The following is a 21849-nucleotide window of genomic DNA, read 5'->3' on the forward strand; positions in this document are numbered from 1 at the left end:
AGAGCCTGGAATGTGCTGGGTGCCATTCCTCTCCCTGAGGACCGCTCACTCAGCAGCTCCTGGCTTTGCCTGGGGTCTTGCTGGAGATGTGACTTTTCTGACCATGCTGAGCAACCCGCAGCCCTGTTGTCCCATGTGCCATCCTGGCCCTGCAGCATTGCAGGGCCGAAGGCTTCATGCACCCCACAGCCATCCTGTGCCAGGTGCTGCTGCCTGGGGCTGCACGGGGCATGGTGCAGAGCCAAACCAGTGCCAGGCTCATCCACTGGCAGGAGGAGGCATACCGAGGATTTGTGCGCTCCAGAGCACTTTAGGAGCTGCAGCTGAAGAAATCGACACTGTTTTATCATGTTGCTTTTGTCTCTGTTTTTAAGGTTAACTTGAATTACAAACAGGGAGGGTTATTTTCCCTTGGACCCATCTTTACCCTGAGATGGAGAGATGAAAGCACAGCAGCATTCCCTGGAGTCCAGGAAGAAGGCACAACACTCCAAATTGAACTCTTTTGATCACAGCACATCAGCTATGGCCCTGCAGATTTTTTTTTCCTTGCCCTAATCTTCCCAAACTAAATCAGTCAGGATTTTGCACGGCGCTGAAATTTCTGGAGCCAGTTTGCTCTGGCAGTCTCTCAGTCCCACATGGCAGGTACAGGCTGCCTAGGCAGCTCTGGCTGGCATGTTGCATGGAGCTGTTTGTCTGAAACTTGCACCAAGAGGCCAAAAAATCCCTCAATATTGTGCTTCTGCTCTGTTCTGTTTCAGTCCTGTGCTTCGTAAAAAATGATTCCTTTGTTGTCTGAATGCCGAGCATTTCCTCCCGAAGGCTCAGCCAAACATCCCTGCTCCCCAAACAATAATGGTAAATGTTTAAAAGCCAAGGACGCTGAGTTAATCTTCACTTTTGGATTGTGACCTTCCAGTGCTCTGAAGCCACTGCTCCCCTGGGAAGCCAATGCTGCCGAAGCCTTTACGGCCCCTGTCGGGGCGGGATGGCACCACCGGGTTTGGTGCTGCAAGCGGTGGTGGCAGCTGGGGAGCAGCCTCATGGTGCTGGTCCCGCACTGCCATCAGGTGCTGTGCGATGCCACGATGCCAGGTCTTTGTTAAGGTGCTGTAAGGAGTGCTGGGTGGGATCTGGGTGTGTGCTGCAGCTCTCATGAGCACCCTGAAAAATAGAGCTGGTCTGCTCCCTTTTGCCCGAGTTAAAACCCCTCTCGGTGAAACTCCCACCTGGCTGCGCTGTGAGGCGCGGTGCTGGGGCACGGTGAACCTGCTGGGAGCCTGCTCGAGCTCAGTGCTTGGCAGCTGAGGGCATCGAACCAAGCACTGTCCTGTGTTATGGGTCAAAGAGGAGCCCGAAGAGCAGCCAGCCCTACGACCGACTTTCAATGTTCCATCGACTTCTATAACCTCTGGCCAAGAGCTTTTGTCTGCAGGAAACGATCTCAGAAAGGGAAGCGAGCTGACGGAGGTGCCTGAAGTGGGATTCCCTCTTCCCTCTGGCCTGGCCTGTGTCTGTGCATGGCCAGCAGCAGCCCCCTGTGAGACAGGCAAGTGGAAATTTCCTTCCTATCCGCAGCGTCTTGGGAAAACATCATAAAACATCTGCAGCATTCTTTACCCTTGCTTACAAGAGAAAAAATACCAGTAAACCCCAATCCTTAATTACCCACCACAAACATGAACCACTGCAAGCGATTGCTCAAGGAGGTGAAAAGCCCCAGCGTTTGTCTTTTGGTTGGTGGTCAGCATCCAGCCCTGTTCGGATGATGGATGTGTCCTCGCCGTTTGATGCAGGATGACTGCACAGCCCCGAGCCCTCGTGCCACCAGGGCTGTGCCTGCTCTGCCCCTGGCAGCAGTGTGGTGTCCCCTGGGTCTCCTGCCAGGCTGCAGCCTCCTGGCCCCCATCTCGTGTGCTGGTGGCATCTCCGTGCCCTCCCCTGGGGCTTGGGTCAGGATTTCTGTGCAGCGATCCTTTATGCAGTGGGGAGGTGTAAGGGAGATGGTATAGGATCAAAGTCAGCTTTTGGAGCTGCCGGTGGATCCCTGGACACCCTTGCCACCAAGGTCTGTCTGTGCCAATGCTGTCTTTAAGGTTTTAAAGCCCTTTGGTGTTAACGCAGTAACGCAGAGCCAGTGCCATACGACCAGCAGCAGAATGACATGGGCTGGTTTTTTAAGGGGGTGCCCTGGCAAGGAGCGTGGGCTTCAAGTGCTTGGTGAGCAGAGGAAAGAAAAAGCTTTTTCTCCATTTCTCGGGGAACTCTTGGACCCATGCATGCCCCTGTGCAGGCAGTGTTGTGGGCTTCTCACACGTACTACCTTCTGCAGGCTGCCCAGGAAAGCAAGCCAGCTGGTCTTCAAACAGGTGCTATCATTTTGGCTACCTACAGCTCACACCATGGGAGGAATTGCATCCTGCATGTTGGCAGAAAACCCTAGACCGATGATGACAACAACAAAATAAACAAAACAAAACTGAAAAGAAAAACAAACCACCATGTGAAGAAAAAAAAAAAAAAAAAGTAAAACCTTGAACCGAGGAATGACTGTGATAAAGAGGTTTTATATTCCTGGGGGCTGGCCTATCAGCTTTTATTGCCCCCTCTTTTTTTTTTTTTTTTTTTTAACAATGCAAATCCAATCCGTTTTTTAGAGCCTCCCAGCCGCTGCCTCCCCATTCAGGGCAGGGGGAGCCTTCCAGCAGCTCGGACAGCGCGGTGCTCCCCCGGCACCCCACCAGGGCTGTGCTGGCGTCCGGCACTCCCAGCTTCGAGCTCTCGCAGGGTGAGTGTCCCCCGGGGGCAACGCGGGCATCTCCTCCCTCTGGGCTGTTTGCACTGACCTGGTGTGGAAGCCTTGCTCAGCACCTGTGCCAGCAGCCCCTATCTCCCCTCGGCTGTGCCCGGCACACCCGAGGAGCAGAGTCTGGTGCTTCCAGCACACGCTGCCCCTCGAGGACCCACGTGGGCAGCCGGGTTCTCCAGTCCCTGGGCAGGTCCCTGATTGTGCCCGAGGGACCGGCTGCCACCAGGACTCTGCCTGCTTTCTTCCAGCTCCCCTCATGGCTGCTGCCGAGAGCAGTTTCTCCTCCATGAAGGAGGTGATGGTGGACGTCGACAGCAAGCCGCAGCGCGCGAAGCCCCACTGGTACGAGCGCTACGTCCAGCCCTGCGTGGCCGAGCTGCTGGGCAGCGCGCTCTTCATCTTCATCGGCTGCCTCTCCGTGGTGGAGGATGCCGGCGGCACGGGGCGGCTGCAGCCCGCCCTGGCCCACGGGCTGGCCCTGGGGCTCACCATCGCCGTCCTGGGGAACATCAGGTAAGGGGCTGGGGTCCTCCTGCTGCTGCGCCCGCTGGGACCCCTCATGTGGGCAGAGGGAGATGCCCGCTTCCATCGTGCCCCCTGGTTAACAGCAATGACTGTTTGGGTGGTGGGTGGAGGTTTAATGCCTGGGGTCTGGGGGAGGTGGTTTGGCTTCTGGTTGCAACGTTTTGGTTTTAGCCCTTCTTAACAGATAATAAAAAAAGAGAAAGCTGAATCAAAAGTATCTCTTGGGAAAGCTTAGGCATTTCCTTTTAAAAGGATGTCAGAATGAAGCATTTTGACCCAAGTATGCTATTCCCCTGGGTATTTTCAGGTGAAATACCTGTATTACATTTACAAATGGTTTTCATTCCTCTAAAGCAACATTTAGACAAACCTGCTCATAGAAAAAGGTGTAGTTTGACTCCAAGATAGAGCTTTATCCTGAATGGAGAAGCTGAAATGGAGAAAAATGGAGAGAAGGCTCCTTTCTCTCTGTGTTTCCCAGCCAGATCCTTGCAGCTCAGGGACGGGGGGCTCCGGGGCTGCCCCCACTGGGTGAAGGTGCTGGGAAGCCTCCCCCAGGTTAGGGAGCTTTGCTCATCAAGGCTTGTGTGCGAGCCAAGGGACAGTGTCGTACCAGCACCTGCTTAGGATGGAATCGTACCCCAAGGTGAAATTCGTGCAAATGCCACCACAGGAGCTGGGGGTGCGTGTCCCAGAGGAGCCCAGCAGCTCCCCGGGCACCCCCAGCCCCCTCACAGCCCTGCTGCAGCCAGGGGAACAGCACCGAGTGCTGTGCCATGAAGAGGTGCCCCAAGGCTCCCCCTCTGCTCCCCACTGATGGGACAGGGACCGGCACGGGAAGGGCAGCTCCTAGCGGTTATCTCTGCTGGCTTTGGACGTGTGCTCTTGGTAGGACAGGCTGCAGCCCCTGCAGTGGGTTAGGGGGTAACTGGTGTCACTGGTTGTGGCTGTCCCTGCTGCTCCCCCTCTCGCAGAGGCGAGCAGCCTGGCTGTCCCCATCCATGCTGGTGGGACGGGGCTGCTCCAGCCCCACTCCACTCCTGGACAAGTCCCTGCAGCTCTGCAGCTCCCACCCTGCCCGGGGCAGTTCACAGGCACCCTCCTGCCTGGGACCTTCCTGGCTCAAACAGCACAACTTTTTGCTGTCATATGATCAGTCTTTAATTATAGCTGAAGAATAAGACGTAATTATGGCTCCTAGACACTCTGACTCATCGGCTTTACCAGCAATTATTATTAGGGCTGATTGGTTATGAAACTCGTTCATTAATGCGTGTCCCGTGATAATCTGTTTTAATTAAAAGGTATCTGAGCTTGCCTTGCATGTGGTCTTCGAGATGAATGATTTGGGCCTGTCAGGAGGCGAGGGCTCGCTGCGGCGTGGGCAAGCCCTGGGCACGGCGCTGCCCTGGTGCTGGGGGGCTCGGCCAGGAGTGTTGGGGTGGCTGCAGGGTGAGGGGGGGCACGAGGCCCCCAGGCAGGCGTGAGACCCCAGGGCATCATTGTTCATCTGGTGGATTTCTCTGGTTTCTGAACCCCAGTGAGGGAGGAGGAAGGCTCGTGCCATCCCTCAGCCACACGCTGCCAGCAGCAGCCGCTGCCTTTGGTATTGGGGCTGGGGCTGCCTGCGTGCCTCCACGTCCCCCTCCGAGCAGAGGAAATGAGCGCTGGGAGCCCCAGCAGAGCAGCAGTGCCCGTGGGACCAGGAGGTGGCCGCAGCCCCAGCCTGGCACGGCGCCTTCCCTGCCCTCTGGCTTCCTGCAGGACGTGTGTCCTGCACGGGGCAAAGTGTCACGGCAGCAGGCGAGAGAGATTCGTATCAGGGCAAAGGCAAACAGCAGCCAGGCTCTTTGCTTTCCGTGCCTTCGATCTGGGCTGCGCGAGCTGACGCTGAGTGCTGCTGGGGTGCGGGCTGCCAGCCTGGGGAAGGGTGTTCACCGTTCTCAGTGCTGGCACCAGCCCTGCCGTTGCTGTTCCTCTTACTCAGAGCTGCAGGGATGGGTGCCCTGAGGGTGCAAGCAGGAGTCACTTTCCTTTGGGAGTCCTTGCCCTCAGAGGAGCTGTTGCAGAGAGCAGGCGGCAGCGCCCTGCCACGCTGTGCCATGCAGCTGAGCAGAGCAGCAGCCCAGGGCTCGCTGTGTCCCCAGCCTGCAGTGCTGCAAAGCCAGGAGGGCTCCTTCTGCACCCAGCTCCCCTGTGACAGCTCCTGGAAGGACCTGGTGGTCTCCTGAGAGAGCCCCAAACCCTTTCCTTCAAACTACACAAGGGCATCTCCTGCCCTGCCAGCACATTGTGCCTGCAGGGGGCTGCGTATGGAAATGCTGCTTCTCCAAAGAGCGGCTGCAGAGAAAGGAAATGGCCAGATTCTGCTCCCCTGAGTGCACAGCACCTCCTCATGGGAAGGGCTGAAGAAGCATTTGGGGCTCTAGCTCCCAGTGAGTGCTGGACCTGATGGGCGGCTGGGGCAAGGCAGAGCCTGGCTTTGGGGTGAGCTCCGTGCTGAGGCTCCTCTCTCCTTTGCAGCGGAGGTCACTTCAACCCGGCCGTGTCCCTGGGCGTGTGGCTGGTCGGTGGGCTGAACATCACAATGCTCATCCCCTACTGGATCTCCCAGCTCTGCGGAGGGATAATAGGAGCCAGCCTGACAAAGGTACAGGCACCGGGGAGGTCTCCTTAATCATGGGCAAATGCTGGGGTGCAGGGACCACCTTCCTGCTCCGCCAGGGTCAGCCTTGCCTGCCCCAAGCTGATGCACGACCCAGGGGTCTCCAGCAGCAGCGCACATGATGGCAAGGGTGAGAGGCACTGCAGGCATTGATTCTCCGTGTAATTCAGAGCATGCAATTTCACAAGGCGACCCAGCATCGCAGAGGCTTGCTGCATGGGTGCGGGGCTTATCTGTGCTTGGGGCAAGAGCACCTGGCTTCTCCTCCCAAGTCTCCTGTGGTCTGATTCCGCCCTGGGACAGCCAGCTTCCCACTGCGGGCTCAGATCCAGCAGTGCCAGCACAGGTGTGGGGGTGCTGCCTCCGCACAGTGCTCTGGGGCTTGGCTAATTAATTCCCCACAGCTGCTGTTCCCCAGAGGTTCATTATACCGTGTTAATCAGGCACAGAGCAATGCACGGCACCTCTGCAGCTTCAGCGACTTTAATGCGGTGTTTGCCTGCCATTTCTGCTTGCTGCACCATTTTGTAACGTTAATTTAATTTGGTGTTGCCCATTTCCAGAGTCTGAGGTGGTCCGCACCGAGCAGCGTGGTGCTGGTTGTGCACTGCAAAGCTCTGGGAGAGCGTGGCTGGCTCATTATCTCAGGAGACACTAAGAGCCTCCTCTAATGAGTTTATATTTGCCAGGCGCTTAGGGCTGGCTTTCAGGAGGAAAGTGATGAGATTAGCTCCTCTTTAACCCGGAGCTATGCCCGCCCACGCTGTCCTGACGGTGAGCACATATGTCTGTAAAAGCCCACAATATGGAGCGTGGAGGGCACAAACAGAGCTCCCCCCACCACAGGCCGTGACGACGGACGAGCACTACGCCAACGCCACCGGAGGAGCCTTCAGCGGCGTCGTGGCCGATGAGCAGATCCCCTCCGTCCTGGTGGGAGAGATCATCATGACCACGTTCCTGGTGCTCGCGGTCTGCATGGGAGCCATCAACGAGGAAACCAAGACCCCTCTGGCACCCTTCTGCATCGGCCTCACGGTCACGGTCGACATCCTGGCGGGGTGAGCTCGAGAGTCTGCTCCCTGCAGCGGGTGCAGCCCCCTGGGCAGAGCACAGCCGGTTCTGATCCTGCCTGAAGGTGCCTCGGGCAGGGGCCAGGAGGGGACCCGAGGCTGCAGGGGTGGCGATCCCACACTGGCAAATCAGACATTTGGCCCTGCTGACATGGGTGTGGGGGGAACTCCTGGGAACACCCCGAAAAGGTGGTGGAGAGGCTGGAGGCTCGTGTCCAGCACGTGGAGCCCTCTCACCAGACCAATCTCTCCAATTACCTGATAAAAACGAACGGCCGCCCAGGCAGTGTTTACAGTCGGAAGCCCTGAGCAAACAGGAGCAGTTTATCTGGAGCTGTTGCTCGCTGCTCGCTGTATGTCCTCATGGTTGTTAGAACCGCTGCCAAGCTCAGCCTCGGCGCGGGCAGGCGTTTCGGGCGAGCAGCCTGTGTCTTATGTCACTGCAATCAGATAACGAGTGCACGCAATTACAAATGTTAATGGGTTGTTTAGTTAAGGCAGTGCCCCCTCTAGCGGGATTCAGAGCTCTTATTTAAACACTGCGCAAACCTCGAGTGCAAATATTTATCTGTTGCAGTTTTCTTTAATCTGTAAATGCTATTGTCTCTTCTGCCTGGCTCCCGTACCTACGCACAGCGCAGAGCTTTCGCTGTGTAAAACCCAGGCTCTGGGTAAGCCCCAAAATAGGCTCAGCACCCTCGCTCGCACCGTGCTGGGTTTTCCCTGTGGGCTGCAAGCACCAGGAGCAAACACAGCATGCGGCCACCCCAGGGCTCCTGAGCCAGGCTGGTCCCAGGGCTCCTGCCCCGTGTCCTTGCCTGGAAAAGTGAGCAGACCTGGGGCAGGGCTGGGTGAAGCAGCCGCTTCCTTTCTCTTTCAGGGGTGCCATATCCGGAGCCTGCATGAACCCTGCCAGAGCCTTTGGGCCGGCTCTGGTAGCAAACTACTGGGACTACCACTGGGTGTACTGGGTAGGGCCCATGCTCGCTGGGCTCCTCGTCGGCGCGCTGGTGAGGTGCGTGAGGTCTGCCCTTTCCCAACCCAACGTGTCTGACGCTTCAGTCCTCACCTCCTCATGGGGCTGGGCTGATGCAGTCTCTGTGTTTCGCTGTTGCAAGCATGCATGGAAGATGCCAGCCCTGAGTTTCTCTCTTTTACCTCCCCAAAGGCTCCTGATCGGTGACCGGACGACCCGCCTGTTCCTGAAGTGAGGCCAGACACAGGACTGTGCGTGCTGCCTGCTGGTGGGCCACACTCAGCACGCCCAGCACGAGCCCCTCAGCCCCTCCGCCTCCCCCCGGGCTCCCCCACCAGCCTGCTGCAGGAAGGCTGCTCCCTCGATGCTGCAGACACCATGGAAAGTGACCCTGTTGGGATGAGCGTGCAGCCAAGACAACCACACTCCGATTGGCACCAGCACCATGGCACTGACTGAGCACCTTGTCCCTCCTGCCAGGGCTGCATCTGGGCACCTGCAGCAGCCCCCAGCTCTGTCCCCCTGTGCTGCTGCTGCTCCCAGGGCCCCCTCTGCTCCCCGGGGTGGGCTGGGGGAGCCGCGGGTGGCCAAGCAAGGATCCTGCTGTAACACCAGTGCGGCAGCAAAAAGCTGAGTGAAGCAGCAGCGCGGCACGGCTCACTGGTGCTGGCACTAAGAGAGTTCTAAATTCTTAATGCCTATTATTTAAGAGGCCTGATGCAGCTCCTGGCTGCGTGCCTTCACGTGCACCTGATGGGAGCTGCCTGGCCCCAAATGTGGAGAGGTCACCATAAAGCTCTCCTGCTCCTCCAGCACGTCTGCAGCTCCTGTTGCAGCACCCCTGCTGTCCCCTGCAGTGTCCCCTCCCTGTCCAGCCCTTGGGAGCCCCCTCCCCAGTCTGTGCCGTGGTCAGCTTCCCTTCCTCGCACACATCCTGGGCTTCTTGCTGCAGAGAGCACCACGGGGAGCTGGTCCCTGCCTGTCCTGCTGCCAGCAGGGCTGCCTGAAGCCAGGCACTGGTTGCAGGCTCTGCAGCGTTTGCATTAGCTCATGGGCTGTGACAACAGAGCTGCTCCCCCCAGCTGCATGCCAGGACACCAGCTTTAGTTTTTGGAGGTTTCTTGGCACGCTGAGCAAAACAGCATAAAGGGAAATGGGGATGGGAGGAGGGCCCACACCGGCTGCAGCCAGGATTATTGGGAGAAGTGAGGCTTGGTGACAGAGTCCAATTTCTGAGATATGTCGGCATCAGGAGGGCTGGGGGCAAAGCATGAGCCCAAGGCACAGGTGGCAGTGCCCCTGGGGCTGGGGGTGAGGACAGGGGGCTGTGCCGGGAGGGGAGCCCTGCTGCCACGAGCTGGAGTCAGCATGGGGAGCGTGATGGAGCTGTGTGGGCATGGGGAGAGCAGCCAGCACAGCCAGCTCTACGTCAGGCTGGGATCCGTCCCTGCAGCAGCTCTGCCCTGACTCATCGTGCGACTGCAGCCTCCCAGGGGATGGGGGTGTGGGCAGTGACCCTTCCCCGAAGGCTCGGCAGGCTGTGCTCGGTGATAAAACAGCACGCAAGTGCTCCTGCAAATACTCCCAGGGCACACCTAAAGGTACCTGGGTTTAGTCACTCCTCATTTTGTAACTTTGAACAGGGTTAGAGGTTCCTCAGCATGTCTCTAGAAGGCAGGGTGGTACTGGGAAGTTTTAGAAAAGTGACTGAGGGCACGGAGCTTATGGCTTTTCCAGTCCTTACGAGTGTTGGTGTGAGGTGCCCCCCGTCTGGCCAGGGGAAAGGCGCTGTCCTGGGGCAGGTGTCCCCTGCCCACAGCGGGGCTCTGTGCGGTGCCAGTCCAGAAACGAGCATCTGTGGTCCTGGGGGCAAACCCCCCTGGGATGGGGTGGGACACGGGCAACGGGGAGAGAAAATTAACAGGAAAATAACCCAAAGCAAGTGAGTGTGGGGAGGGAGAGGGGCATGGCAGGGGCTGCCGGGTGACCCGAGGGCAGCCAGAAGGGCAAGAGTGGGCCAGGGCCAGGAGGAAGCAGGCTGAACCGTGTCTCCGTGGTGCACTGATGTGTGTCCTGCCCTGCCAGCAGCGGTGTGCAGGGCCCTGCCTGCTCGCCCTCCTCCGCCACCCCCAGCTCCCCAGGAAAGCCCCAGGGTGAAGCCCGTCCTTCTCACCCTGCTGTACGGGCTGCTCCACGGGGAGGCAGAAAGCTGTCACAGCAGCTGGCACGACAGGAAGGACATTCCCAGCTTTCTGATGGCCCCGTGGGGCTGGCAGAGTCCTGCACAATGCCACCTCTCTGCTGTCAGCTCGCTCGCTTTATTCCCAGCCCAGGAAATGACCCACACATGTGCACGCACATGCACCAAGATGTATTTTTTCTATTTTTAAAAAGGGCAAGGTTGTAGACAGGCTGTGGCGAGGAAATGCCAGAACGAAAGCATCCTTGACTCAGCGCGTGCGTCTGCGTGCGGGGCTGGGCAGGGGGACGCGCACCCGGCGCGGGGCCGCGTGGGCCCAGGTGAGCCGGGGCGAAGGCAGCTGCTGGTTCAGGAAGGAAAATGATGCAACCCACAGGAGGAGACAAACAGCCTGAAGATGTCACCGGGACGGTTGTCATGGCAACGCTACAAAAAATGCCAAACCAAACAAGGAGCAGAGCCGCTGCTTCCTCCCCAGCAGGACTCCCCAGGGGTGTGGAAGCTGAGGGGCAGTGGGGAGGCACTGCGGGGGTCCTGAGCGGTCCCAGCCCATTTTCGGGGAGCAGAGCTCTGCCGGAGCAAGGCTGCAGGCCCCTGGGAGCGGCAGGGCGACCACCTTCCCCTTTCGAGAGGAAGCACGGCCCGCAGCACCCGCAGGAAGCACATTTATAGCTACAGCTGCCTCTGCGCGGGAGCTGGGGCTGGCGCCACGCTCTACCTCGGCTTGGTGCTGCACCTCAAATTGGTGCTGTGCCCCAAATTGGTGCTGTGCCCCAGCTGGGGACCGCTGTCCCGTTGGGGCGGTGATGCTGCCAGTCACAGTCCCCAAACTCAGACCAGGAGCAGGAGATGGGGTGCCCCATGCACATCCGCGTGTCCTTCCCCATTTTGCCGGTGATGTGTTCAGCACATTCATTTTGAATTTGTCAGGGTGACTTTTAATAAAGCATCTGTAATACACGTTGTTTTTTCCTGAGTGTTATTAAAGGGCTTAATTTATGCTAATTAAATACCAATTAACTTCTGAGCACTTAATGTGCTTTAAGGACATAAAACACATCTCATTCCCATTCAATTAAATTTGCGTCAGGCCTGGCCAGAGGCCTGCACCGTGTTTTTGTCAGCGCGTGGATCTGCCCCACGGCCGGGCCCTGCCTGCCTCCTTCCAGGCCCCTGGTGCCACGGGGAGGGGGCTGCCCCTGGTCCCCCCCACCCAGGGGCTCACCCAGCAGCACTGCTGGCACCGGGGCGGGTCGGGGCTGCTGCCGCTGGGCGCTGGCGAGGCCACCGACACCCACAGCCCTCCGTGATGCAAAGCACCAGAGGGGAGCCCAAGGCACTGGAGGAGCTGTCAGAGGGCTCCGCAGCTCTGCTCAGCTGCTGGCAGCCTCACTTTCTGCCGGGACTCACGTCGCTGTTTGGGTGCGATTTGTCACAGGGCGTTTGTGGGGATGGCCCTGGGCAGGGTGGGGCTGTGGGCACCCAGCGCCTCCACTCCAGGCCCTCACACTGCAGCTCTTTCACTCGGGATGAACACCCCGCTTCATCATTCACCGGGGGAAGAAAGCAGCTCTGTCCCTGCGGCCAGGCTCCCCGGTGCCACCCTGTGTGCAGGGGACAGCCTGGGGAGAGCAGGGCGAGCAGGAGGAGTGGCTGTGGTCGGGCTGGCCGTCAGCACACGGTGCCCACTGGCTCTGAGCCCATGCCACCCGCCTGGCCCCGCAGGGGCTCGAGCTGTGCTCAGCACCACGAACACCAAGCCCTGAATGCACCTGCCCCCCGCTCCTCCCCGCACAGGGGCCGCTGCCTGCCCCGGCTGGTGGCCCTGTGGGAGGTGGCCGCTGGGGTCGGCATCATGCTGCGAAGAGCTGAGCTGCGGCGTGCAAATGTGTGAGTTAATGAGCCGGTTAATTTGGCTGAGCTTCTCCTTCCCAGCTCTCAGACCTGCGCAGCACCACCACAGCTGCGGCCCCTGGGACAGGGATTCCAGGATTAGGGGCTGCAAAGCAGCAGGAGCTGGGCAGCAGCGGGGCACTGATGCTGCACCCGTGCTGGGGCTCAGAGCTTGGTGGCGAGGGCGCAGTTTCCTGGCCCCACACCTCCCGCAGCCACGCTCTGTGCACAGCAAGCTTCTCGCTCACAGGCAGAACAACCTCCTCCCTGTTCCCCTCCTGCCACTCGCCTGGCACCGCTCACCCTGGAGCCAAGGGAAGGAGGAGCCCCAAATGTTTTCTTTTCAGATCCTGCCCTCAGAAGGATTACGGGTTTCTTGTGTGCTCTCCCAAAGCCTCATCTGAAAATAACGGCCTCCCTGAGCAGAAGCAGCACATCAAGATGCCAAGAGCATGGCTGCAGCCGAGTATGATGGATGAATGCTTTTTGGAACATGCCCTGTGAAAGCTTCTGGGAATTCTCACTGCGCTGTTCTGTAAAGGTTTTCTTTGCCAGCCGACAGCTGGAAAAATCACCACCTTAAAAATAAAAGGTGATTTAATTCTTTTAGCTCATTTTGTCCCTTGGGCTGAAGGCACCAGCTGCAGGGGCTGATGCACTCAGAGCAGGGGACCCTGATGCCACAGCTCCTGCTGCAAACCGACACAGCAGCCGAGGCCGGGGCTGTGCAGCAAGGCGGGGGGCTGCCAGCGGGGTCAGGTCAGACGCCCCTGCAGGAACAAACTGTCTGGTGAGGCTGCTCTGGGGCTCCCCCAGCCACAGCCCTGCTTGTCAGGCTAATGAGGGTCACTGATGAACACGGCAGCTGGGGCTGGGGTTCCCCCATCGCAGTCCCATCTGCTAATGAGGGCAGGGGCTCTGACGAGCACCCCAAACACAGGGAAGTTCTGCACTCCGGGGGCTGAGCACCTGCGCTCACATCCCACCTGCCCAGCCCGGCTGCATCCCTGTGCTGGAGCTGCATCCCGGGGCTGAGACCCCCCCTGGATGAGCCCTATCTCCCTGCATGGCTGTGCCCCCCTGGCTGCAAGGAGCTCAGCGCAGCCCCGATCCTCTGCACCCAGGGCAGGTGCCCATTTGGAGGGGAGCCCCTGGAGGGGAGCTGCCCTGGGATACCCGGAGCAGGGGCAGCAGCACCCCACGTGCTGCTGGGGCAGGCAGAGCGTCTGCCAGGCTGGCACGGCTTCCTTCACAGCTCGCACTTGGGCTGGCACGTCTCTTCCAGCCTCTCATCTCCGTGTGAGCCCTGGGAGCTCCCTGCTCACTGCCCCAGGTTCTGGAGAGCCCCCACGGGTGCTGGCGTGGGGCTGGGGTGCCCCAGGGATGAGGGTGGTGGGGGCTGTGTGGGCACCAGAGCGGAGGAGGACAGCGGAGGTGGGCAGTGACGTGCGGAGCTGGCACCGTGCGTGAGCTGGCATCTGCATGTAGGAGACGGGGAGAGAGGCGATGGTAAAGGGAGTGGGAGTCTAAAATATATGCTGGGGAAGCTTTTAAACCACGCCATCAGCAGGGTCCAAGAGGTGTGGGCGCAGGGACGAGCTCATGCCCTTCACTTCGGGCTGTGCTTGGATGGTGCCGTGGGGCCAAGGGATGCACCCTGAGGTGGGGTGGCTGCCCTTGCACTGCTCCATGTGCTCTGCATAGTGAGACCAAGGCACAAATGCCAGAGCAACCTCCCCAGCCATTAGCATATATGCAAAGAGCACTTACGAGCAGCATCACCACACGAAAAACCAGCAGTTTCAGCAGAGGACAGCAGCGGGGGTGCTGGGGGTGCCCCATGGGGACCCATCCCTCGGGCAGCTGGGGGTGTCCCCAGCTCTGCTCTGGGGGCCCACCCCGACCGTCCCTGCTCTGGGACCCCGTGGTGGTGCAGGAGGGACCCCAGATGGAAGGGAACTGGGGTGGGGGTGGTTACTGCTCTGCTTCCCACCCCCAGCTTCTGCTTTTACTCCTCATTTTATTGATCTTTAATTTCTTTTCGCTTTCAGTCATCGCAGCCCACTTGGGCTCCCTGGAGAGGAGCCGGTACCAGCGTGCCTCCCAGGAGGGGGCCTGGGGTGCGGGGGCCGGGGTCTCCCCCGCACGCGAGCGCAGCGGTGCAGGGCCAGCCCCTGTGCTCCCCCCGCGCCCCTCTCCATCTGCATGGGGACTTCAGCCTCGCTTCCCCTGGCACCAAGGTTGTTCTTTGCCCAGCTCGCTGTGTTTTAAGATGGGTTTAGATAGATGTTTATTTCCAAGTAATTATTATTATTATTTTTTTTGCTTTTGCCAGTGTGATTGTTTGCGGAGAGGAAATATTGAACAGAAGCCACAAAGACAAAGCCTCAGATACTAATTTGTGCTTATGCAAATGTGACAGGGGTGGAAGCCCGAGTTCAGGCACGTAACTCCTGGGCCTCGCAATCAGTGCGAGTACCGGCGGTGGGTGCACGATCCCCCTGCTCAGGCCATGGGGTCCCCCTGCCCCCCTGCCCCCCTGCCCATCCCCACACGCTGTGCTCCCCGATGGCACAGCCCTGCCAGCCCCAGCCCTGCACCCAGCGCCGGGAGCCAGCTGCTGGTCACCATGGAGACCCAGAGGAGGATTTGGAACCATCGCAGGGAAATTTCAGCATTCCCCTGGCCATGCACAGCCCCTGTTCTCTCCTGGCTGCAGTTTTGTGCTGCCCAGCCCCACACAGGGCTGCAGAGCTCTTTGCAGGACCGTTCTCCCCAAGGGCAGCCACCACAGTGCCAGCCGGTGCCAACCCAAGGGCTGTGCCTGGAGCGGGCAGCACAGAGCCTGCCACCAGCATTTCCCAGCCTTGGGACAGTGCCCAGACGTGTCCCTGTGGTGGGGCTGAGCCTCCTGGTGCTCAGAGGGGCTTCCCCCTCCTCCAGACCGTTCTTAATCTGCCCCATCCCAGGGATTTGCCCATAGAGGCTGATCCCAATGCCACCGGCAAGACCCTGAGGGGTGGGTTTTGCTTCAGCAACAAGAGTTTCTGTTGCTGTTTGCTGCTGCTGGGTTTCCTGGTTCGAGGATCAGCGCAGAGGCACGGAGCAGGGTGGTGGGCTTGGCTGCAGGTTGCTGGGTGCCCGGATTTGGGCAGAGGGGCTGCTGGAGCCAGCAGGACGGGTGGGAGCAAAGGCTCAGAGGAAGGGGAATGCTAATCAGGCTGTGTGCTGGCAGCAGCCAGAATGCTGCACAATAAATAGCCATTTTAATTACTGCACAATATTTACAAGATTGCTTCCTCATTTGGGAAATTAAAACAAATGCTCCATCAAAATGATCAACATTGTACAGAGAAGCAGAGGGCTGATAAAGAAATACATCGGCTGTTAATGAAAGTGTAATTGGCACCTTGGTGCTCGCATGCCTGTCTCCTCTTTTTTGCAGCCACGGCACAAATGACAGCAAAGAGCACCGCGGCCACAGCAGCACCGAGCGGGGCGGGGGCACTTGTCCCCACTGCGGGGTCCCCTGCCAAACGGGGGCAGGAGGGGGGGCCTTGACAGCCCAGCCCTGCTGAGGCTCTGCAGAAAGAGGACACCTGAATGTTGGGCAGGGGGTGCTGAGCTGCAAAATCCCTCCTTCATGCAGACGGGTTTCTTCTGTCTGTCCTGCCTGCTGTTACTACCAGGAGCTGGCGTTTGCTGGTCCCAGCTCTGGCTGTTTTGCTGCCCCTCTCCTGATGTTATTGCCCAGGCTACAGGTCCTGGGATCATGTGATGATTTGGGGGGCTCATGCTTAATAAAGAAAAAGGCTTTTCCATCTAAATTGGGCATGGAGAAAATGTCCCAAAATGTAGTCATGGATAGGAAAGGGGGACAGATGGTTTCTGAGCATTTGAAGTAGGTAAGACCTTGTTGGTGCTGAGGGAAGTTGCTGCCACCAGCCCCAGCAGTGGTGATGCTGCTGGTCCAGGTGGTTCCCCAGGCCTGGGAGAACTCCTCTTCCTCCACGGCCCATTCTGCAGAGCCCTGCTGAGCGTGCTGCAGACAAGGGCTGGAAAACATCTGGATATGGAGAGGCAGACCCGACCTTGGTCCTTTGTTGAGGGAGTGTGTGACCTGGCAGCCCTGTGCATGGCCGTGGTGTGGGCTTTTGGCACCAAGAGCTGCCAAGACCAAAGCGCATCCCATGGGGACACCAGGGGGTCCATAGGGCTGGCACCTGGCCTGGCCCCCCGGCACCTCCCGGGGTGCAGAGGGACCCGTGCTGGGGTCCCTGTGTGGGCAGCACAGCGGTGGTCCTGGCACCGGCGAGCATCCCAGCCTGGCAGAGGCAGTCCTTGCGGGGTGTTGGGGACCCCCTGGGCACCACAATGCATCTCTGGGCTGCCCCTTCCCTTCCCCCTCCCCGTGCCTTTATTCATCTCCCGTTCTTCCTTTTTTTCGCAGCGCTTCTGTTGCCATGGGAATGGTGATATCAGTGCTCGGGGTGGGGCTTGGTGACATTGATGAGCGCAGCACAAACCCGTTTATGTAACGGGTGCTGCATCCCTGCTCCGGCCACGCTGGCACCGGCCAGGCCCACGGGGGGATGAGACACCCGGCACCCCACGGGACCCCAAGGGACCGAGTTCTGTGCCCCCTGCACCTCCTACCCACTGTGCCTGGCTGGGTGCAGGGAGCAGCAGGCAAGGGGGTTCGTGGAGATGCAGGGACAGGGACGTGTGGCTGCAGCCGCAGCTCTGGGCAGGTCCACAGCCCTGCCCGGCGTTCCTCCCAGCCACACAGTGCTGTCCTTTCCTTCTCCCACCGGGCGTGTTAATTACAGCCTGTGTCAATGGCTTTTACTGTTTGATCATTAAACCAGAGGGAACGTCAGTGTCAAAGGGAAGGCTCCTTTCCTGCACGGCCAGTGAGGTTTAGAGGACAGGTACTGGCGCTACTCAGATGCATCAGAAGTGGGTCAGGCATAAGACTTCCAAGGACATTTGAGAAAGCAGCAGGAATTAATTATGTTCGGATACCTGCTGACAGTCCAGAAGTATTTCAGAGGAGGAGATTCCACCTCGAATGAAACAGGGGAAGAAATGTCAGGAAGGCCCTTCATCTGCCAAGCGTCTGTTCATACAGGAGCGCACAGGACCCCAATGGGACGTGGTCCAGACTGAGCTGGCAGTGCCAAGGGTTCCACCTTTTGCTTGCTCCAGGAGCAGCAGCCTGCAGGGAGGGTGCCGGAAAAGCCCAGGTGACAAATCTGGGGCTGTCCTCAGGCCCCAGCACTGCCCCAGGCTTGTGGAAGCAAATGGATATCGCAGATATTGCAGAGATTAAAATAAATAAATAAATAAAATAGTTTAAATGGAGAGCTGGGGAAAGTGGCTAGCTCAGAGGCTGCTCGTGAAGCACAGACCTTCCTGGGTGTCAGCAGAAAAATCCCACCCGGCTGGTGCCCACTTGCCCTGCCCGGTGCTGGGGCTGTGGGCAGCCAGGGCAGGGTCCTGGGGCTGGGCAGGTGGCCCCCCAGCCCCCTGGTGTGCTGCCTGGGGTGTGCTCGGGGCAACACCTGAAAGCAGCTGAATGAGCCCTGGTGCTGCTGTCCAAAGTGAGTCATTTAGTTAGAGAGGAGTGAAAACCTTATGCTAATGTTTTCCATTCAAAAATTCTTTTGATTTCTAAATTAGTAAAGCAGTAGGTCTTTCTGGGGGACTTTTTATTTTTTTTTTATTTTTTTGACAAAAAGTTTCAAATATTTCTGGAAATTCACTCACAGGTAGGATGTTCTGGTTTCAAAAATTGTCTTCTTTCCCACCAGAAAGGGCCATGGATGGGCAGCCTGGGGCTTCCCAAAGCTTCTACCTGCCTTCGCAGCTCCCTGCCCTGCACAGCATCAGGGCTCCCTGCTGCAAGCACAGGGCGGGGGGCAGCGGGATGTGGGGGTGTCAGGGCAGGGTGTCCGGCACACCCAGCCCCAGCTCTCATCTGTGCCCTGCCTCTGTGCTGGGATAATCTCTGGTGGAAAATAACGAGTGATAAAAGTGGTGAGAAAAGGCAAACCGCACCCTGCACAGAAGGGAAATCTGTGCTTTATCACAGACCTCGTTTTGCTGGGAAATGACCAGAGCAGCTGGAAAAACCCAGAGACCCCAGACCAGAGCTGCTGGAGGGAGAGAGAGCTGAGTAACAGAGCAAAGCCTTAGCGGGTTAAGCCAAGGCTGACTGGTGTTCACTTGGAGTGAACAAGCAGGGAAGAGCCACCTCATTTTTCATGAAGTATCTGTGAGAAGGGATTTACATGCTCAGGGCATACCAGCAGCAGTGCCTGGATAAGCTGGGGGTGGACAAAGTCCAAGGCCATGACAGGGACGTCCCTGGGGGTTTCCATCTCCCTGGATTTAAGGCATCCAGGTGATGATATTCCTGAAGAAACGAGCTTTGGAGCATCCCCAGGCTGGCATCCCGGACCCGCAGCAGGGTGCCTTGGGATGCTGCAGGTCCGAGGATTTGCTGGGTTCCTGCAGGACCCGGCTGGGGTCAATCAGCAGGAGGTGGCTGTAAGTGGGAAAAGCGAAGGGCTCGGCTCTGAGGAAAGCCCTCCCGGAGGCAAAGCTTAATGAAGAAGTCATTGTGTGTTGGGATCAGACCTGCCGCCTGTAACCGAGCCTCATTGTTATTTAAATTACGCTCCTGGCAGGGCTGGGTGAATAACTTCATGATCAGACAGTTTTTCTGAGCAATGAGATGAACCACGCATATAAAGCCTGCCATCCTTTACGAGGAGGAGGGCTGGAGAGAAACCTGGTTCCCCAGGGAATGGCAGCTGGAGCAGAATTGGTGTGCATCCAAACAGCCTCAGATGAAGCCACCTCGAGGGACGAGAGCTCTGTGGGGTGTGGAGGCTGCTGCTGTGTGCCCTGGGCTCTGAGCTGCCCCTCCTGCAGTGCTGGGCTTGGGCTAGGGGCAGGATGTGTCCCGGGGAAGGGTGAGGGGACCCTGAGTGTGGCTGGGGCTGTGCCAGGTACCCCGGGTACACTGCTGCTGGCATGGGGAGGTCGCCCTGCACAGGCACAGTGCTTACTCCTTGGTGTTGCTGCTGTGATGTTTGGGCTGCACTTTTGAAGTCCAGCAGAATGTTTTCAGAGCTGTCCCTATGTCTCCAGTGCTTTGCTACCCAGAGCCTGGAGCTCCCCTTTGCACGCAGGTAAAACGCGTGGCAGGCACGGTGCTGCTCTGGCTGCCCTCACCACACAAAGCTCAGCCAGGTGCTCACCTGGCTCACAACACAGCAGAAAATCCCCACTGGCCCGGATCGATAGCAAGAAGTAATGCCTGCTTCCTATCAAGTCAGAGGACATGAAACCCTCTTATTGATCAAATGGTTTCGGAAACGAGCAGCAAAACACGGAGGATTTTACCACTAGCTTTGTTTAGCCAACTGTGGAGGAAGAAGGTTTGACGTGGGCCACTTTTGGGTACATGAAACAGAATTAATGTTGTCCCTGAGAACCCAGCAGACAGGAATATGAAATATTTAAATTGCCTAACCATGTTTGTGATGTGCTGAACCACGCAAGCACCCGACGGGTGGCTGCGCTTGCCATGCGTGGAGGTCTGGAGCACTTGGCTTCTGCAGCTTTCTGTCGGGTTTGGTGCCTGTGCCCCTTGTCTGAGTGGGAGACCAAGTGAAAGACATGGGTTTGCAAGGTTTTCTTATCTCATTTATTGATCTGCAGTGTGCTCTGTCTTGAGCAGTGATGGAAAAAAACGTGGGCCCCTAAACCAGTGCTGCACATCTGCACATTGAGCCAGAGAGCAGCTTGCTGCCCTGGCTGCTGCTCCTGGCAGCTCCGTGCTGGGACCTGTGTCCCCAGGCTTCCCTGTGCCCATGAGCCCTAGCAGAGCAGCATGAGGTGGTTGGGAGAGCCTGGAAACCAGGCACAGGCTCTGCTTCTGCTGAAAATATTCTGTGATGTGATGGGAAGATGCTGTCCTGCCTGCTCTGCCCTGCGTGGGTGGGTTTGGGGTGGACGGGGCCCTGTTTAAGAACATTTTTTATTGCAGCCCCTTCCCTCTGCCCATGCATTCCTGCCTGGACGGGCCGTGCAGAGGTTGGCATATGCCAGCTCTCTGCCAGCTGAATAACCTGAACAACCCGTGCTCTGCTCCGTTCTCTGGGGACTGCTGGGGTTAATATTTCCTTGCTCTCTTTGCAACGGGTTTCCTCATCCCTGCCCAGGATTCTGCCTCTGCTCCATGCATTTGAAAGCCTCCCTGTGTGAGTGGAGCTGCAGTGTCCCCCAGCAGCCCCTCACCTGCAGCCCTGCCTGGTCCGCTCCTGCACCTCCACGTGCACGCAGACCAGGAGGGGACAGCAATTCGGCGTCTGCCACGCCAAATCTTAACAAGGCCGCTAAAAATGTGAGCGGGAAGTAAATGAGAAGTGATTGCTTTTCAGGTCTGAAATTGGAGCAGCGGCTGCTCGCGCCCGGCTGTGCCTCTGCGGCTCTCCCGTCGCCGGCGATGGGCTGAGGGTTTATGTAACGCTCCCGCGCTAACATTCGGGCTGCTTTGTTTGCACAGAGGCTGGCTGAGGATGCTCTCGCCACGGTGGGTGTGTAAGTAGGTCTCTCCTCACTTGAATGCAGCTTCTCTCTCCCCCCCGTATCCTCTCTGCACGGAAGATGTGAAACATGCAAAAACTGTGAAAGCAGAAAGGGAAACCCCAGAGCAGCTGACATAGCCCTGGGCGCCAGGGGAGCCCCCCATTCTCCCCCATCATGCCTGGGGGAGACCAGGAATCCTCAGGGGGTGCCCGGTGGGGGCAGCACTGCCGGGGGATGCTCCAGGTGCGGGGAGCTCCATGGTTGCTCCATGGGGGAGGGGGGAGCCTGCACTTTGTTGGCACAGGCAGTTTTTGGTGACTCCTGAGGGTCACCCGGCCTCCAGGGCCCCGTCCCCACACTGCCCTTCCTGGCACGCTGTGGGGTGAGGCAGCCTCTGCAACAGGCGGAGCGCTGCTGAGACACCTTTATATTTAATTAGAGCTTGACTCTTCCTCCACCTGTTTCCTGTGGAGGATTTAGGCCCCTGTGAAACACACACGGAAAAAAAAGAGAAAATCTGTTTTCAAGCTTCTTTGAATTCTTTAGGAAAAGCCAACCTGGGCACGAAGGGAACAGCATCCCTACAGCAGCACAGGCTGTATGGAGGCAGCAGCATGCCTGCCGGGACCTTGTCTGCCTCCCATGAGAGCTGCAGCTCTACAACATAGCTCCTGTCCGTGCCAGGAGTGTGCCAGGATCCTGGGTGTGTGTGGAGGAGGATCCTTAGGAAATAGGGAGAAACTGTTTCTCCCCATCTCTCCCTCTCTCTTACAGTATCTTTTGGGGATGCTGCCTCTCTGCTGGACCTGTGGTGCTGGAGCCGCCCAGGCACAGTGCTGCAGTGGGTGTCTGATCTGAACCCCGTGGCTCTGGCTTTCCTTCGGGAGGACTCGCAGTACTGCCTCCTGCAGCCGTGGTCCCGCAGCCCGGTGCCAGTCCCTCCCGATCCCACATTCCCCGCAGCGAGCGGCAGCCCTGCGGCGTGCTCAGCTCTTCCCCTTCCACCAAGCAGATCCCCGGCTGCCTGTGGGAGGATGAGGGCCCTTCCTCAGGATATGAATCACGTCTCTATGGAGCTGCTCCTGCACCCGTCGTCTCCGTGTC

The 21849-nt window shown here is 58.4% G+C and overlaps 1 protein-coding gene across 1 annotated transcript; it reads left to right on the forward strand.

Moving 5' to 3' along the window:
• The first annotated feature begins 2633 nt into the window (after window positions 1-2633).
• On the forward strand, window positions 2634-9743 carry AQP8 (aquaporin 8). The gene is made up of 6 exons (XM_068699433.1): window positions 2634-2791; window positions 3061-3325; window positions 5861-5987; window positions 6849-7063; window positions 7956-8090; window positions 8244-9743. Exons 2-6 carry the CDS (start codon window positions 3069-3071, stop codon window positions 8284-8286), a joined length of 777 nt encoding a protein of 258 aa, XP_068555534.1. The 5' UTR covers window positions 2634-2791; window positions 3061-3068; the 3' UTR covers window positions 8287-9743.
• Window positions 9744-21849: the final 12106 nt, after the last annotated feature.

The sequence above is a fragment of the Anas acuta genome, chromosome 15 (assembly GCF_963932015.1).
Source record: "Anas acuta chromosome 15, bAnaAcu1.1, whole genome shotgun sequence".
NCBI classification, from domain to species: Eukaryota; Metazoa; Chordata; class Aves; order Anseriformes; family Anatidae; genus Anas; species Anas acuta.

Bases quoted from the DNA above. Each gene is read 5' to 3' on its own strand.
- AQP8 (XM_068699433.1), top strand. From the start codon at position 3,069: ATGGCTGCTGCCGAGAGCAGTTTCTCCTCCATGAAGGAGGTGATGGTG. The intron at 3,326-5,860 runs GTAAGGGGCTGG...TCTCCTTTGCAG, and splicing joins GCCGTCCTGGGGAACATCAG to CGGAGGTCACTTCAACCCGG. The intron at 8,091-8,243 runs GTGCGTGAGGTC...ACCTCCCCAAAG, and splicing joins CTCGTCGGCGCGCTGGTGAG to GCTCCTGATCGGTGACCGGA.